Source organism: Propithecus coquereli, unplaced genomic scaffold, assembly GCF_000956105.1.
Source record: "Propithecus coquereli isolate 6110/MARCELLA unplaced genomic scaffold, Pcoq_1.0 Scaffold461, whole genome shotgun sequence".
In the NCBI taxonomy this organism is placed as follows: domain Eukaryota; kingdom Metazoa; phylum Chordata; class Mammalia; order Primates; family Indriidae; genus Propithecus; species Propithecus coquereli.
In genome coordinates, this window is record NW_012150408.1 from 1,615,473 (window position 1) to 1,630,850 (window position 15,378).

The 15,378-nt window shown below is 44.5% G+C and overlaps 1 protein-coding gene across 1 annotated transcript in view; it reads right to left on the reverse strand.

Moving 5' to 3' along the window:
- Nucleotides 1-539: 539 nt before the first annotated feature.
- HRH1 (histamine receptor H1) overlaps nt 540-15,378 on the reverse strand; it is a 20,718-nt gene continuing 5,879 nt past the window's right edge. The window contains exon 2 of the mRNA XM_012655152.1: nt 540-2,268. Within this exon, the coding sequence (XP_012510606.1) occupies nt 770-2,233 (1,464 nt within the window). The 5' untranslated portion in view covers nt 2,234-2,268 and the 3' untranslated portion in view covers nt 540-769. The remainder of the gene's footprint in view (nt 2,269-15,378) is intronic.

Consider the following 15,378-nt stretch of genomic DNA (forward strand, 5'->3'; position numbering starts at 1 on the left):
CTAGGATCACAGGCGTGAGCCACCACGCCCGGCCCTCTTTTAGTTTTTAACACACAAGCTTTAAAAAATATTTCTTTTCTCTTTCTTTTGAGAACACCTTTTGCCACTGTATTTTAAATAGCCAAAGGAAATGTGAGGTTAAAAATGTGCAAGCTGTGTAACTTTCTATCAACTCTAAGACATGCGTGAGTGAGAAATAATAAGGCAGAATTTCCAGGGTGGTTCAGACATTGGTTCTGGAGAAAGCTGTCAAAGAGGCTTAGAAGAGAGATGTTCTGAGAGGGGGCAGCCACAGTGGAACAGCAGTCATGCCTCTCAAGGTGACCCCTGGAAGAGGACAGAAACTATCTGCATGTGTAAGGTCTCCAAACAGTCACATAGCTCCATTTCAGGAAGGCTTGAGAGTTCTGTTTAATTCTCCAGTGGAAGTCTACCCACATGTCCCTTCTGTTGCCTTAATTGGAGTCTGAAAGCTTAAATTACAATGAGAGTCTTAGGCTCTCACAGTTCCTGAGGGGAAGGAGAGCTCCACCCAAGTCTGAGTCTCTTGCAAAGATTCTACTTTTTATTCAAAGTTCAATCTCTCTGCTGACCACCACCATCTACTGTTCTTCCAGTGGTGTCAAAGAACTTTGCAAACTACCCAGCCCCTAAGACTGTGGTTTTGACTCCAGAAAGCCCAGGTGCCTGCAAACACACAGGACTTCAGCCTCCGTTTGCTTGTTGGACATCATAAGCATCACTTTGTTGCACCCCCTTAGAGCCTCCCTTAGGAGCGAATGTGCAGAATTTTCTTGAACGTCTTCTTGAAGTTCTCATTGCACAAGGGATAGATGAGAGGGTTCAGTGTGGAGTTGATATAGCCCAGCCAGATGGTGAACATGTGCACATGCTCATTGCAGCAGCCCTCACAGAAGGCAATGACCATGAAGAAGATGAAGTAAGGAATCCAGCAAAGGATGAAGGCTGCCATGATAAAACCCAATTGTTTGGCAGCCTTCCGTTCTCGGTTTATGTGCAACCCAGACACACACTGTCTCGAATGTGAGCGGAGCCTCTTCCAAGTGAACTTGATGTAATCCAGGCCTACGTTAGAACCACTTTTCGATTTGCCTTTGCTGGGTACTGCCTCTGGGGGGGTGTCTGAGTCTGTCCGGGAGAAGGACTGGCTATCGGCTAACACCTGGTCCTCTGATATCTCGCTGGCCCTATGCATGTTCAGGCCCTGGTCATCCATCTTGAGCTGGCTCTGGCTCTGGTTGACAGCCACGTAGTCCTTGCCACTCCCCTCTGTCACAGTCTGCATCTGCGTGATGTCAAGTGGGAAGCAATGGAGTTTGGCCACTTTTCCATCCTCCTCCTGGTTGAAGGCAACTGGAGATTTTATCTCTTTGGGGTCTTGGGACGGTGGCTTCAAGACAGGTCCACCACCAGCATCTTTCGGCTTCCTTTTCAGAACCTCCCAGGGAGATTCCTTCCCTGGTTTCTTGGCAACCACCTTGGGATTCTCTGGCCTCAGCTTAATTTCTGAGAAGGAAGGGAGGGATCCATTGATGAGCTCCCGGTGCTGACAGTGCCGCTGGACAGCCTTGTAGATCTTGACATAGAACCAGAGCATGAGCACGGTGGGCAGGTAGAAGTTGATGATGGCAGTCATGACCTTGAACCAGGTGACATCGTAGAAGTCTGTCTCGCACTTGTCCTCCCGGCGCTCCGCAATCTTCGACATGAAGCGATGCCAGCCTAGAATGGGAATAACCCACAGAAAGGAGAGAAACCAGGCCCCCAAGATGGTGGCTGATGCTCGGGTCTTGGTACGATACTTCAGGTACCTGAGGGGCTGCTGGACAGAGCGGTAGCGATCAATGCATAAGATGAAGACGCTGAAAATGGATGCTGTGCTGGCCACGTAGTCCATGGAAAGCCAAAAGAGGCAGAGCGGCCGGCCCAGGGACCACCTGGACCTGAGTAGGTAGAGGATGTTCATGGGCATGACAACGGCGCCCACGATGAGGTCTGCCACCGAGAGGCTGACGATGTACAGGTTCCCCACAGTGTGTAGCTTCCGCTCAATCCGTACAGCATACAGCACCAGCAGGTTGAGGCCCACTGTGACCAAGGAGACGGTGCTCAGGACCACCACCAGGGGCATCAGTTGGGGCCTGGCCACGGCGGTCTTGTTCCCCGCACACATGTTGTCTTCTAAGACGCAAGAGGAATTGGGAAGGGTCATTGGCTCGGGAGCAGCCTCCAGTTATGGCTCACTTCCTGGGAGAAAAGATACAAGGACTAAGGTCAGAGATTTGGTGATCAGTAGCCGCTTAGCAGCATCATGTTTATCAAACTGGGGTTCTATGCTGTTGGGGGTGATAGCCACCACTGGTTACCTACTCAACTGCCATGTCCTCTTCTTCCTCATTCATTCATTCATTCAGTGACTATTTATTGAATTCCTGGCACTATTCTAATTGTTGGAGATGTAGCAGTGAACAGAATAGACAAAAATCTCTGCCCTCATGGAGCTTACATTCTTGTGAGGGTGCTGGGCAAAAACCAAGGTAAATAAAGAATCTGCATGTGTTCTGGAAAGGTAGGCTGCACCCTGATTGGTCTGGTCAATATTTCAATCTGGTCCCTCTCTGCCAATGGCCATGAGACACCTCTGTGGCTAAGGGATTGGGTGGGGAGGTCTAACAGCAGGTTCTGGGAAAGTTCTTCCTCTCTGATGACTTTCTTCTCTGATGAATGAGCAAAACAAGGAAAAGCATTGTTTCTCGCTTGGCCCCTTCTTTCTGACAGGAAGAGAGGAAGTCATGTTTGAGGCCATGGCAGTCATCTGGGGCCATCAGGGAATGCCAAGAAGATGACAATGAAGAGCCCTGTTATCACTAAGTTGCTGAACCAACCCTGGAATCTTCTTCTTCCAGATTTGTTACTATGGGAAATAATTAAATGGGTTTTTTTTCCTTATTTCACTGTTGTGGGAGTTTTTATTTGCAGCTACAAGCATCCCTAACTGATATGGGGGGGGCAGGTAACAAGGGTGTACCAGAGGTGCATAAAGCATGGTATCCCTACAAGCATCTTCTTAGAGGAGTAGTTCTCAAATGAGAGGGCGGTTATGTCATTTGAAAAAGCATATATTTCACTTTTCTATTTGAAAAACAAACAATAGTTTTTCATTACATAAACTATGCCATGTAATATGTAACAAAACCTTTGCTAGTAATGCTCTACTGAAAACACATTGTACCCTCTGTTTTTGGTGACACTCAAGTGGGTGGGAGGTGGAAGTAGGTATTGAAACTTCTCGAAGGGGTTGTTAGATTTTTTTATTCATCAAAAAGTGGTATGAGTTTAAAGAAGACTGAGAAACACTAATAGAGAGTGTAACGTTCTTGAGATAATTTAGCAAAAACAAATGTTTTACATAAAGATAAAGCCAGATGAATTCTTGAATAGAAAGCTAAATTCACATAATTTTTAAGCTAAAAATCAAGCCCCCAAGACATTTGATCCAGGGGGAAGTAAACTTTTGAGTTTCTTTATGCGAAAAGCACCATTCGGGCAGCACTGATTTTGCCCCAGCTCTGCTACTTATTTTCTGAGTGATCTCTCAGCCTCTGTTTTCTCATGTGTCAAATGTGTAGGGTGGGGTAGACGATCTCTAAACACTTTCCCAGGTCTCCTCTTTAGAGCCTCTCTCAAGATGTTACTCCATGTTCTCCTCCAGCTCTGAAGACCAGTCTGGCTTCTCTAAGTATGCCCCTCTGCTTTCCTCCACAGCATCACTTTCTCACCTTGTGACCCAAAGTCCTGCATTGTGCTCCTGTCACCCCATGCTACCTGCCCCAGGCGCCTCATCCACTCACTCCCCTACACCTCAGCCATCACCTCTGTGAGGACAACCCCAAACCTACAGCACCCGGTACCTTGCAGCTTCACCTGTAGCCCCAACCAGGTCCAAACCCTGTGGAATTGTCCACAGGCACTTCTGGAAGGAAGAAAGAGACTAAGAAGTATCAACTCTGGGATTTTTATTTCTTATTGTTTTGGTTAGGAGGAAGCAGGAAGCAGTTCCCTAAAACACTCCCATGGGTAGGCATTCTCAAGGTAGTTCTGACCTCCCTCTCCCCCAGAGGTATCTCTTTTCTCTCTTTTCCTCATTGCCTGGCACACAGAAGGGGAGATATATCATTTTTAAAAATTGTGTATATATTATTTATATAACAATTATATTTGACAGAAAATAATTTGTTTTTATTTAAAAATCTATATCTTTCCTTTTTGTTTAAAAAAGAAAAGTTCTGATTGAATTGACATCACTGAACTAAATTCATGTAGCATAAGTGTTTAAGGGTGAAATCTACTAATGTCTGCAATTTACTTTGAAATGAATTAAAAAATCAGGTGGATGGAGAGTTGGCTAGGGGTATGGATAAATGAATAGATGATAAGGCAAAAAAAGCAAAATGTTGATGTACAATCTAGGTGGTGGCTATATGGTACAGTGATTCCAACTTTTCCATTTTATTGATAATTTTCACAATGAAATGTTGGGGAAAATTAATGTACAAGTTTACCTTCTTCACCAATATAAAGAATGCTCAATTTCTTATCACCTTTTCTCCTTTGTAGCTTGGATGTGTTATTTTGCATAAAGATAAAAGCAAAAGATCAACAGATGTTTGTTAGATGAAGAAATGTGTGAGAGGCAGGGTGCTGTGAAGTATTTCAGCTTAGAACTTATTAACTCAATAAATATTTAGTGGTGAAAGTTTCCTTTTCAGCTCAGTGACCTGTTCTGGGGGCAAGAAAATCCACTTTTATCCTCAGAAGCTGCAAGACTCAGAAGAAAGATTCATGGAAAAGCAACGGTAGCACCCACACTACATAAAGGAACACGGGGAGCTGTTCTGGGAAAGGAGGAGAAGCCTTAGGACTAGTGTGACCCAGGCACTGAGCCTAGAAAAAGCTGGCCACACTCCCTCGGGAAGGTAGCAAGAGGGGCCCCGTGGAAATGAATACATTTTCCTCCTATGGCCAGTAGAAATCATCATCGACTTTATGTCCCACTCAGGACAGGCTACCTAATTTTTTTTTTAGGCACAGGGTCTTGCTATGCTGCCCAGGCTATGCTGCTCTTGCTATGCTGCAGTGGCTATTTTACAGTCACTTTCACAGCTCACTACAGCCTCAAACTCCTGGGCTCAACTGATCCTCCTGCCTCAGCCTCCCGAGTAGCTGGGACTACAGGCCTATGCCACAGCACCCAGCCCAGCCCAGCTACCCAATTTGCTGGGCCCAGTGCAAAATGAAAAAATTTTAAATGCTTAAGAATTGCAAGAGAGCAGTGACAGCAGAGCACTCACCCAAGCACGGGGCCCTTCTGAGCACAAGGCCCTGTGCGGCTGCACGGGACACACGCCAGAAAGCCAGCTCCGGTCATCTAATCCCTGAACAGCTTCTAGTCAGTGAAATAACTAGTGTAAGATGCTTTTCCCTCCCTCAGGGGCCGGCATTTGAAAAACAGGCCCCTGAAAGGTTTTCCCTGTATAAATTCCAAAGGCAGATCAGGTACCCTGGCAAGGGCAAAGGGTGTGGGAGATACTTGGACCCACTGATCATCATTTCCCCTCGCGCCGCACAGTAGACCCTGGCTGGATCTGAGGTGCCCTCTCTGGGGTTAGAGCAACAGCCTGCAAAAATGCGGCTAGAGACAGGGTGCGCCCTGGGCAGAGAGGATAAAAGTTAGAGGAGGGACTTCGGACAAGGGCACTTCAAGAAGGAAGGCGGCTGGCTGCCTGCAGGTCCTTCCGAGCACAGTGTCCTCAGAGAAGCAGCCTGGGGAGAGCTCCGGAGGAGGAGCGGAGTGCTCGCCCCAGCTCTGCGCTGGGCTGTGTGCGGCTTCAGTAAACACCCCGGAGTGCCAGACTCCTCATCTGCACAGCGGGGAGACTGGCAAGACCTCCCTCCCTGGGCTGTGGGGAGGATCAGTTGAGATAGTGGAAAGGGAGAGCTCTGCAAACCCCAAGGTGGCGATGACTTGGTAAAATGCAGAAATGAGCCCTTCTCCTCTAAGAGTGTACGAGCAAACCATCATTTTTGAATTAAGGCGATGGCTCCATTCCAAAACCATTAGGTGAGGAGGGGCCTTTTACTAGAGTGATTACAGTCTCATCCAAGCAGGTCCACGTGCCAGCAAATAAACAATGGCTATCAGTTTTCTATCCACACCCAGAAGGCCAGCAGGGGCAGCCGAGACAGCAAGGAGCTGAGCCATCCCTGGCTGGTGTTGCTCATATGTTGTCGGTTACTGAATGCTCACCACAAGCCCAAGAGGGAGACCTGATAAACCCCAAGGCAGAGAAGAGTAAAAGGTCGGCTCAAGCTCAGAGGGGTGAAGCAACTTACTCAAGTTCACACAGCTAGGGAGTGGTTGCTGAAGTCAAGATTCAAACCTAGGTCTAATTCAGGGTTTCTTTTTTCTTTTTTTTTTTTTTGAGACAGAGTCTTGCTCTGTCACCTGGGCTAGAGTGTTGTGGCATCAGCCTAGCTCACAGCAACCTCAGAGTCCTAGGCTAAAGTGATTCTCCTGCCTCAGCCTTCAGAGTAGCTGGGATTCCAGGCGCACGTCACCATGCCCAGCTAATTTTTCTATATTTGGTAGAGACGGCATCTCACTCTTGCTCAGGCTGGTCTCGAACTCCTGACCTCAAGCGATCCTCCCTCCTCAGCCTTCCAGAGTGCTAGGATTACAGGCGTGAGGCACCGCACCCGGCCGGTTTCTTAACCTTGGTACTACGGACATTCTGGGCTGCGTAACTCTTTGCTGTAAGGCGTTGTCCTGTGCACTGACTGATGTTTAGCGGCATCCCTAGCCTCTCCTCCCTGGATGCCGGTAGCAGCCACCCCAACCCCAGTTATGACAACTAAAAATGTTTCCAGATACTGCCAGGTATTCGCTGGGCTGGGGAATAGGACCACAGATCTAACTGAAGAATATGCACCCTAAACTACTCCACTCCATTGCCGGCCCAAGAGTACAGCTTTCAGCTCAAAGTAAGGCAGAACTCTCTAAAAATAGATGTCATCTAACAATGCGATGAGTTACCTTGAGAAATAGTAAGCTCTCCACCATGGGAAGCATGCAAAAAGAGGTAGCCTGGATCTGATTCCAAATTAGAAATACTCTGACTTTCTCAAGGGCAATTATTTACCTAAGCAAAAACTCGTAGATGTTGGTTTCAGGAAAAAAAAAAAAAAAAAAAAAAATCACCCAAAGCACCCAGTACAGTGCCTGGCATACAGGAGGTGCTCAATTAGTAGCTGTTGTGTTTTCTTCCTTTCTTGGTGAGTGGGACTACCATCCCACAGCTGGCCCAGTCTGGCTCAGAGGAATCATCCTTGACCTCTCCTTGACTTTCACTGTGGCAGAAACTGCAAACAGTCTCCTCTGATGTTTAGGAACAGAACCCTGCTTTTTAGCTGAGTACATGGCTGCCTGGAATACAGAAGACATTTCCTAGGCTCCTTTGTAGCTGTGTGTGACCACGTGACTAAGTTCCAATGGAATGTAAACGGAAGTGTAGTTTGCAACTTTCAGAAAGCAGCTCTAAACAGAAAATGTGTGTGCTTTTCTTTCACCCTTCATTCTTCCAGCTGGCTGGAAGGTGGATATGATGAGTAGAGTTTAAGCAGCCATCTTGGGACCATGAGGAAGAGGAAGATGAGGAAGGTGAAGGAGGGATATGGGCAAAGTTGAGGTCACCGATGGCCACGGGACTGCCAACCCAGGTAGGACTGCCCACCTCTGGACCTCATGGCTATTTCAGTGAAGCCACTGTTAGCTAGAGTTTTCTGTCACACATGGCCAAACTGAATCTTAACTGATACATGATTATCAGTTAAGGATACTTACATAATAGGGAATATAAGAAATAACCACATTCTTTTTAAAAATATTTATTTTGCTTTATGTTTTTTGTTTCTTTTCTTTATTTTCCCTGATTGCTTTTTCCTTCATATGCATTCATTTTTCAAAAAACAAAATAAAATAGATTTTTTCAATAAAGAAATAAAATGTTTTCTACATGCTTAGCATGTTTGTTTTCTGTCATAAAAAGTGATAGTTTGAGATTGTTTTCTTGATACATTCTAAATTGCCTCGCCCACTACGCTCCAGTCCAAACTGCTCTTCCCTCTTCCTCATTTGCATGGATGGTTATTCTAGTCAAGTAAGTCAGAACATTAATTTCTCTGAACTAATTCCAAGAAAAAGGCGCCATGTATGATGGTGCTCCAAGAACTGCATATTCTCATTAAGCCTGGCCAGGGCATAATTTCCATGAAACACCCAGGCTTATCAGTGTCTCTAGCTGTGGGGCACAGAGCCGACTGCAAATAGCAAAACACATTATGAGCCCAGTGCCGCAGGAACATAACTGACTTAGATTCTGCGGAGTGCTGGTTAACAGTCAGCCCCTGGGTAAGATGCACGAGGTAGATGACCTTGTAGCAGGCAGTGGCCCCAGTGGCTGGAGGTACACATGCAAATGTCTACAGAGTCAGAGAGGAAAAGCTAGTAAGAATAGGATTGTGTGTGGCGCAAAGAGGGAGTGGTGGGGACTGGGGCAAACTGGAGAGCCTATTCTCTGCCTGAAGAGGACAGTGGCCACTCAGATGCCACCAGTTGCTGCAGGCCCAGATCTGCCTATTTTTTAAAATGGAACATCAAACCAGGATTTTTACATGAAATTTTTTAGTTTTTAAGTGCTGTCAATCATCCAGTTGTTTCATTTGTTTTCTTGAACACTACACAGGGTAAACAAAACGAATTTTGGGGACATGACCTATGAGCTGGAAACCTCAAGCTATTAATAGTTCATAGGAATTCCAGAATGCTGAATACGAGATAATGACCTAGGAGTAGACACCTTCTGGGGTATATGTCCAGCTCATGACAAGCCTCCTTCTCTGAGAACCATCATCTCACCTAGGGCTGGGTCCTGGCAGCCATAGTTGTACCATGTGACCCTGACCTCTGGGCACACATGGTTGGACCAGAGGTTGTCACCTGACCCAGCATGGACCAACCAGTCCAGTGCTCTCTTCTGGAACACTGGGATTGGGTTGTGCATTCAGACAGCCTGTGTGTCTCATGAACTGAAGTGATGGGAAGGAGGGGCCGAGGCTGCCGCTGGTTGGGGACAGCGTTGCTCTTCTCCAGGAATGCCACACTAGAGGAAGAAGGATCGAAGAAGGTAGCAGACAAAATGCAATGATTCACATGCTGGGACAACTGATATCTATCTACCTGCAGAAAGATGGATTTAGACCTTTCCCCCACATCATACACAGAAATTAACTTAAAATTGATGATAATTTTAAACGTAAAAGCTAAAATCTTTGTGACCTTGAGTTAGGCAAAGAGCACCAAAGGCACAAACAATAAAAGAAAAAACTTGCTAAACTGGATGTCATTAAGATAAGAAACTTGTGTTTCAAAAGGCACCACTCAGAAAAAGTTACAGAATGAAAGAAAATATTGTATATCACATATCTGATATATCACATATATGTTGTATCCAAAATACATGAAGAACTCTTCCAATTCAATCATAAGAAGACAAATAACCCACTGTTAAAATGAGCAAAGGATTTGAATAGACATTTCACCAAGAAGATACAGGAATGGCTCATAAGCACATGAAAAGATGCTCAACATCATTCGTCACTAGGGAAATGTAAATAAAAACCACAGTAAGATACTACTTCACATCCACTAGGATGCCTATAATTTAAAAAGTCGGACAGTTACACATGTTGGTGAGGATGTGAAGAAATAAGAATGTTTGGACTGTCACAGTGGCTACTGCCTGTGATCTTTTCACCACATCCGCCCCATTTACTGCTTGTCGACTTTTTAATAATAGCCATTCTGAGAGGGTTAAGGTGGTATCTCATTGTGGTTTTAATTTGCATTTCCTTGATGACTAGTGATGTTGAGCATGTTTTCGTTTGTTTCTTGGCCATTTGCATGTCTTCTTTTGAAAAATTTCTGTTCACTAGCACTTTGGGAGGCTGAGGTAGGAGGATTGCTTGAGCCCATGAGTTCAAGACCAGCCTGGGCAACATGGCAAGACCCTGTCTCTACAAAAAATTTAAAAATTAGCCAGGTGTGGTGGCACATACCTATAGTCTTAGCTACTCAGGAGCCTGAGGCAGGAAGATTGCTTGAACCCAGGAGTTGGAGGCTATAGTGAGCTATGATCATGCCACTGCACTCCAGCCTGGGTGGGTGCAGCCACTGTGGAAAATAGTCTGACAGTTCCTCAAATGGTTAAACATAGTTACTATATATGACCCAGTGATTCTACACTAGATATATAACCAAGAGAACTGAAAATGTGTCCACAGAAAAACATGCATGTAAATATTTATAGCATTATTCACAATAGCCGAAAAGCAACAACAACCCAAATGTTCATCAACTGATGAATAGATAACCAGAATGTGGTATATCCATGCAATGGAATATTAACTGTCAATAAAAAGGAACAAAATAGTGATACATGCTACAACATGGATGAACTACAAAAACATCATACTAAGCAAAGAAACCAGACACAAAAAGCAACACATTGTATGATGCCATTTATACGAAATGTCCAGAATAGGCAAATCTATTGAAGGCATAGAGTAGATTAGTGGTTGCCTGGGAGTGGGGATAGGAACAGGAAGGGACATTTGAAATGATGGAAATATTCTAAAATTGGATTCTGATAATGACTGTACATTTCTGTAAATTTACTAACAATAATTGAATTGTATGATTCACTTAGAATGGGTAGATTATATGTAAATTATAACCCAATAAGTTGTTTCAAAAAAATTCAGTGGCTTAAGAAAGGGGCCGCCTTGAATTCCAGATCTCTCTGTTTTAAAAATCTATTTCTCTACACCAGTGCTGGGAAACAGGATTAGTAACGAGATCAATAACATCAGTGTTGGGAAACAGGATCAGTAACCGTAATAAGATTCACAGTGTCATTTAAATGAAAGTAAGCTAATTGCTTAGCAGAAGAACAGCTTTTGCCAGAACCAAGACTTAGATAAAGTATATCTCATGGTTTCTTGAAAGGAGGACACAGCGAGATGTCATGGGTAACTTCTGAATTAGTCATCAGAAGTGGAAGGAGAGAAAGATGTGGCTACATCAGACCCTTTCCTTTTATACCTATATGATCTTCTCTTGTTTGATAATTTAGTATAAGAGTTTAGGAGATTGACTTGTCTAATTGTTTGTCTGCTCCCTGCACCCCCCACGCCTGGTGTGACAGGAAAGGGAAGCTGAAGGATAATTACCACTAAAGGGCAAACAAAAGAAGTGTTAAAGCCCAGCTCAGTCTCTCTTACCCTCTGGTCTCGAAAGCAAGGAAGAAAAAGAAAAGTAGTATTTCCAGGCCTGCATTCATCTGGGGGATTTTCCATGTTGCTTCATTTAATCCTCATTGTGCTGGTGACCTCACAAAAAAGGGATCATTCCCCCTTCCGTCCCATTTTAAAGATGTGGAAACAGAGACTTCTGAAGTTTACAGGGCTTGGTGCCCTGCACTATGAGATCCCAGAGTGACTGAGGAGCAGGTTTCATTTAAAGGCCCAAGTGACACCCACATACTAAGACCTTGGAGTGAGCTTCCCAGTCTCGTCCCTCATCATCGTCTTTTTCACTGTGAAGAGAGGGAAGTAAATAAATGCATTATATAAAGATTTCACGGGATTGAGAATACGGTCATCTGTGCTAACATTAGACAAGGGCATGGTGCACACAACACCAGGCCCAGCACACACGCAAGTATTCTTTCAGGACACAATGAATAATGTTTTTCTTTTTGCTCCACATCATTGGAGATTGAGCCTTGAGAAAGAGACTTTCAAAGACCAAATTTATCCAGGCTGTTCTCTTCTTGAGGGAAAAAAAAGTGATTTATGATATCAAAGTAAATAAAAAAGCTGGCAGGAAAAAAAGGAGAGGCAGATGTGCTGTTTACAAGAGAGCTCCTAAGGGCAGCCGTCCCTAATCTTTTCGGCACCAGGGACCGGTTTCTCCAAGACAATTTTTCGGGGTGGGGGGGCAGGGTGGGGCAGGAGGGAAGGGTGTCGGGATGATTCAAGTGCATTACATTTATTGTGCACTTTAATTCTATTATTATTACATTGTCACTTGTCACTCACTGATAGGGTTTTGTTATGAGTCTGCAAGCAATTGATTTATTACGGTCTCTATGCAGTCAAACCTCTCTGCTAATGATAATCTGTATTTGCAGCCGCTTGCGGTGCTAACATCACCGCCTCAGCTCATCAGGCATTGGATTCTCGCAAGAAACACAACCTAGACCCTCCCGTGCGGCCTAGTTCCCAACAAGCCACAGGGCCGTCCGCCCGGGGTCCAATGCCCAGGGGGTGGGGACCGCAGGTCTAGGCGATGGGGAGTTTATTTAACTTCGGCCTCCTTCAGTCAAGGGACCTACTATCCCAACTGCAGCTGCCACCTCCTCCCCACACCTGGGCTCTGAAGCGCCACCTGCTGGCGCGGGGGCCAGGCCTGTCTCTAACTAAACAGGATTGTGGATATGCAGAGCAGGGAGGAGTGTGACTCAAGCTGGCTGCTGGTTCTATTCTGATATTCGTCCATTCATTCATATATTCATTCATCCATCCATCTATGCTTTGATTTTCCCTCCCTTCTTCATCAGACCATTCACAAAAATCTTCACTGACAAATATTCATGCCAGGCATAGATGTCAGGGTAGCTAAAGGACAGCCACTTGCATGGAGGAGGTCTAGCAGTTCTCAACCCTGGCTTCTTGAGAGCTTTGAAAACATACTGAGACTTCTGCTTCCAGGAAGACTGAGTAGAGGTACTTTTCTCTATTCTTCCATTAAGTACAACTAACACCCTGGATATATATTTAAAGCAAACATAAGAAGACTCTGACAAGTGCAGAGGCAAATGCATATCAGTTAGGAAACTTGGGACCCAAAGAATGGCACAGTGATGAGTTCCCTGGGTTTTTGTTTGACCACATATATCTGAGACTTTGAGCTGAAGAAGTTGGCAACTCAGAAATGCCAATGGGCACAGGCAAAAAATAAAAAGCCCCAACAAAAGCCTGCTGTGTCTAGCCGAAGGACCAGGAAAGGTGCTGCCTAGCAAAATAGAAAACTTTTAGACAACCCTTTTTCTACTCCAGCCAAACACCACAGAAAACACTGTGCCCCCCTCTTGTCCCAGCCAGTGGAAGCTGATTGGGTGGGGGAGCCAAGATGCTCTCCACCCTTGTTAAGCTATAACGAGGCAATGCAACTCCCCCGCTAGGGTGGTGTCCCTACTACCCCCAGCAGGGAGACGGGACTTTCATCCCCATCAGTGGGAACAAGACCTGCACCCACATCCAAGGTGTCAGGGAAGGCACCTGGGGAGCAGTAATGGGGCACTTCCATCCCTCCTGGGCAGGGAGTTACCTGCCTGGAGCTCCTACCTCTGCTCAGCAGTAATGATGAACCCTCACCCTTCAGGGGTTAACAGAAGCCAAGAAGGGAACCTGGACACCTGCTCGCACCTGGAAGTAATGAGGCAGCACACCCTCCCCCTACATCCCCCTGCTTCCCCTGTGGGAGAAGTGTCACTACGTAAAAAAAAGAAAATTTAAAGATGATCTGGGGTCTCATAACATAATACCTAAAATGTTCATATTTCAATTGAAAATCACCTATCATATCAAAAAATGAGACTTCAAATAGGATTTTAAAAAGCAATCAATCAATACAAAGATGACAGAGATGTTAGAATTATCTGACAAAAACTGTAAAGTATTCATCATAAAAATGCTTCAACATGCAAATGTGAACACACTTGAAACAAATGAAAGGACAGAAAGTTTCAGCAGAGAAACAGAAGATATAAAGAACCAAATGGAAATTTTAGAGTGGAAAAAATAATAATTAAAACAAAAATTCAATGGGTAGGCTCAAAAGTAAGACAGAAGGTACAGAGTAAAGAGTCAGTGAACTGGAAGATAAAACAATAGAAATTACCCAATCTGATGCTTGGTATGAGAGGAACCACGGGTAATAAAAAAATTTTTTTAAAATTACTCAATCTGCATATTGGGTAATTAGGGAAAATGGACTAAAAAATAATAAATAAATAAATAAATAAACAGAGCCCCAGGGACCTGTGGGACTGTAACAAAATGTCTAACATTCATGTAATCATAGTCCTGGAAGGAGATGAGAAAGAAGGTGGGAATGAAAACATGCTTTAAGAAATAATGGCTGGCCAGATGCGGTGGCTCACGCCTGTAATCCTAGCACTCTGGGAGGCCGAGGCGGGAAGATAACTTGAGCTCAGGAGTTTAAGACCAGCCTCAGCAAGAGTGAGACTCCGTCTCTACTAAAAAGAATAGAAAGAAATTAGCCAGACCAAAAAAAAAAAAAAAAAAATAGAAAAAATTAGCCAGATGTGGTGGCGCATGCCTCTAGTCCCAGCTACTTGGGAGGCTGAGGCAGGAGGATGGCTTGAGCCCAGGAGTTTGAGGTTGCTGTGGGCTAGGCTGACGCCACGGCACTCTAGCCTGGGCAACAGAGCAAGACTCTGTCTCAAAAAAAAAAAGAAAGCAAGAAAGAATGGCTGAAAACTTTCTAAAACTGGCAAGAAATATAAACCTATAGAATCAAGCAAAGTGAACCCCAAGCAAGATAAATTCCTCCAAATTCTACTCCCATCCCATGGGTGGGTGGTGGATTAATAAATAAATATTATAATTATTTAATAAAAATTAAACTCCTAAAAATGAAAGAAAAAAAATCTTGAAAGCAGCCAGAAAAAAAAACCCACCTTACCATAAGGAGAATGATAGCAGCTTTCTCATCAGAAAACATGGAGCCCAGAAGGAAATGGCACAATATTTTTCAATCACTGAAAGAAAAGAACTGTCAGCCCAGAATCTTATACTCAGTGAAAATATCCTGAAGGAATAAAGAGAAATAAATGCATTCTCAGGTGAACTTGTTCATCCGAGACTTGTATGATGAAACCAAAGACGTAAATACATGGAGAGCTACACAGGGTTCAGGGATCAGAAGGCTCCACATAGTGAATATGTCAATTCTTCCCAAATTGATGATCAGATTTAATGCAATTCCTATCAAAATCTCAGCAAAATGTCTTGTAGCTAGGGACAAGACTATTTTAAAATTTATATGGAAAGGCAAAGGAACTAGAATAACTAAAGGGGTCCAATGCCCAGGGGGTGGGGACCGCAGGTCTAGGCGATGGGGAGTTTATTTAACTTCTGCCTCCTTCAGTCAAG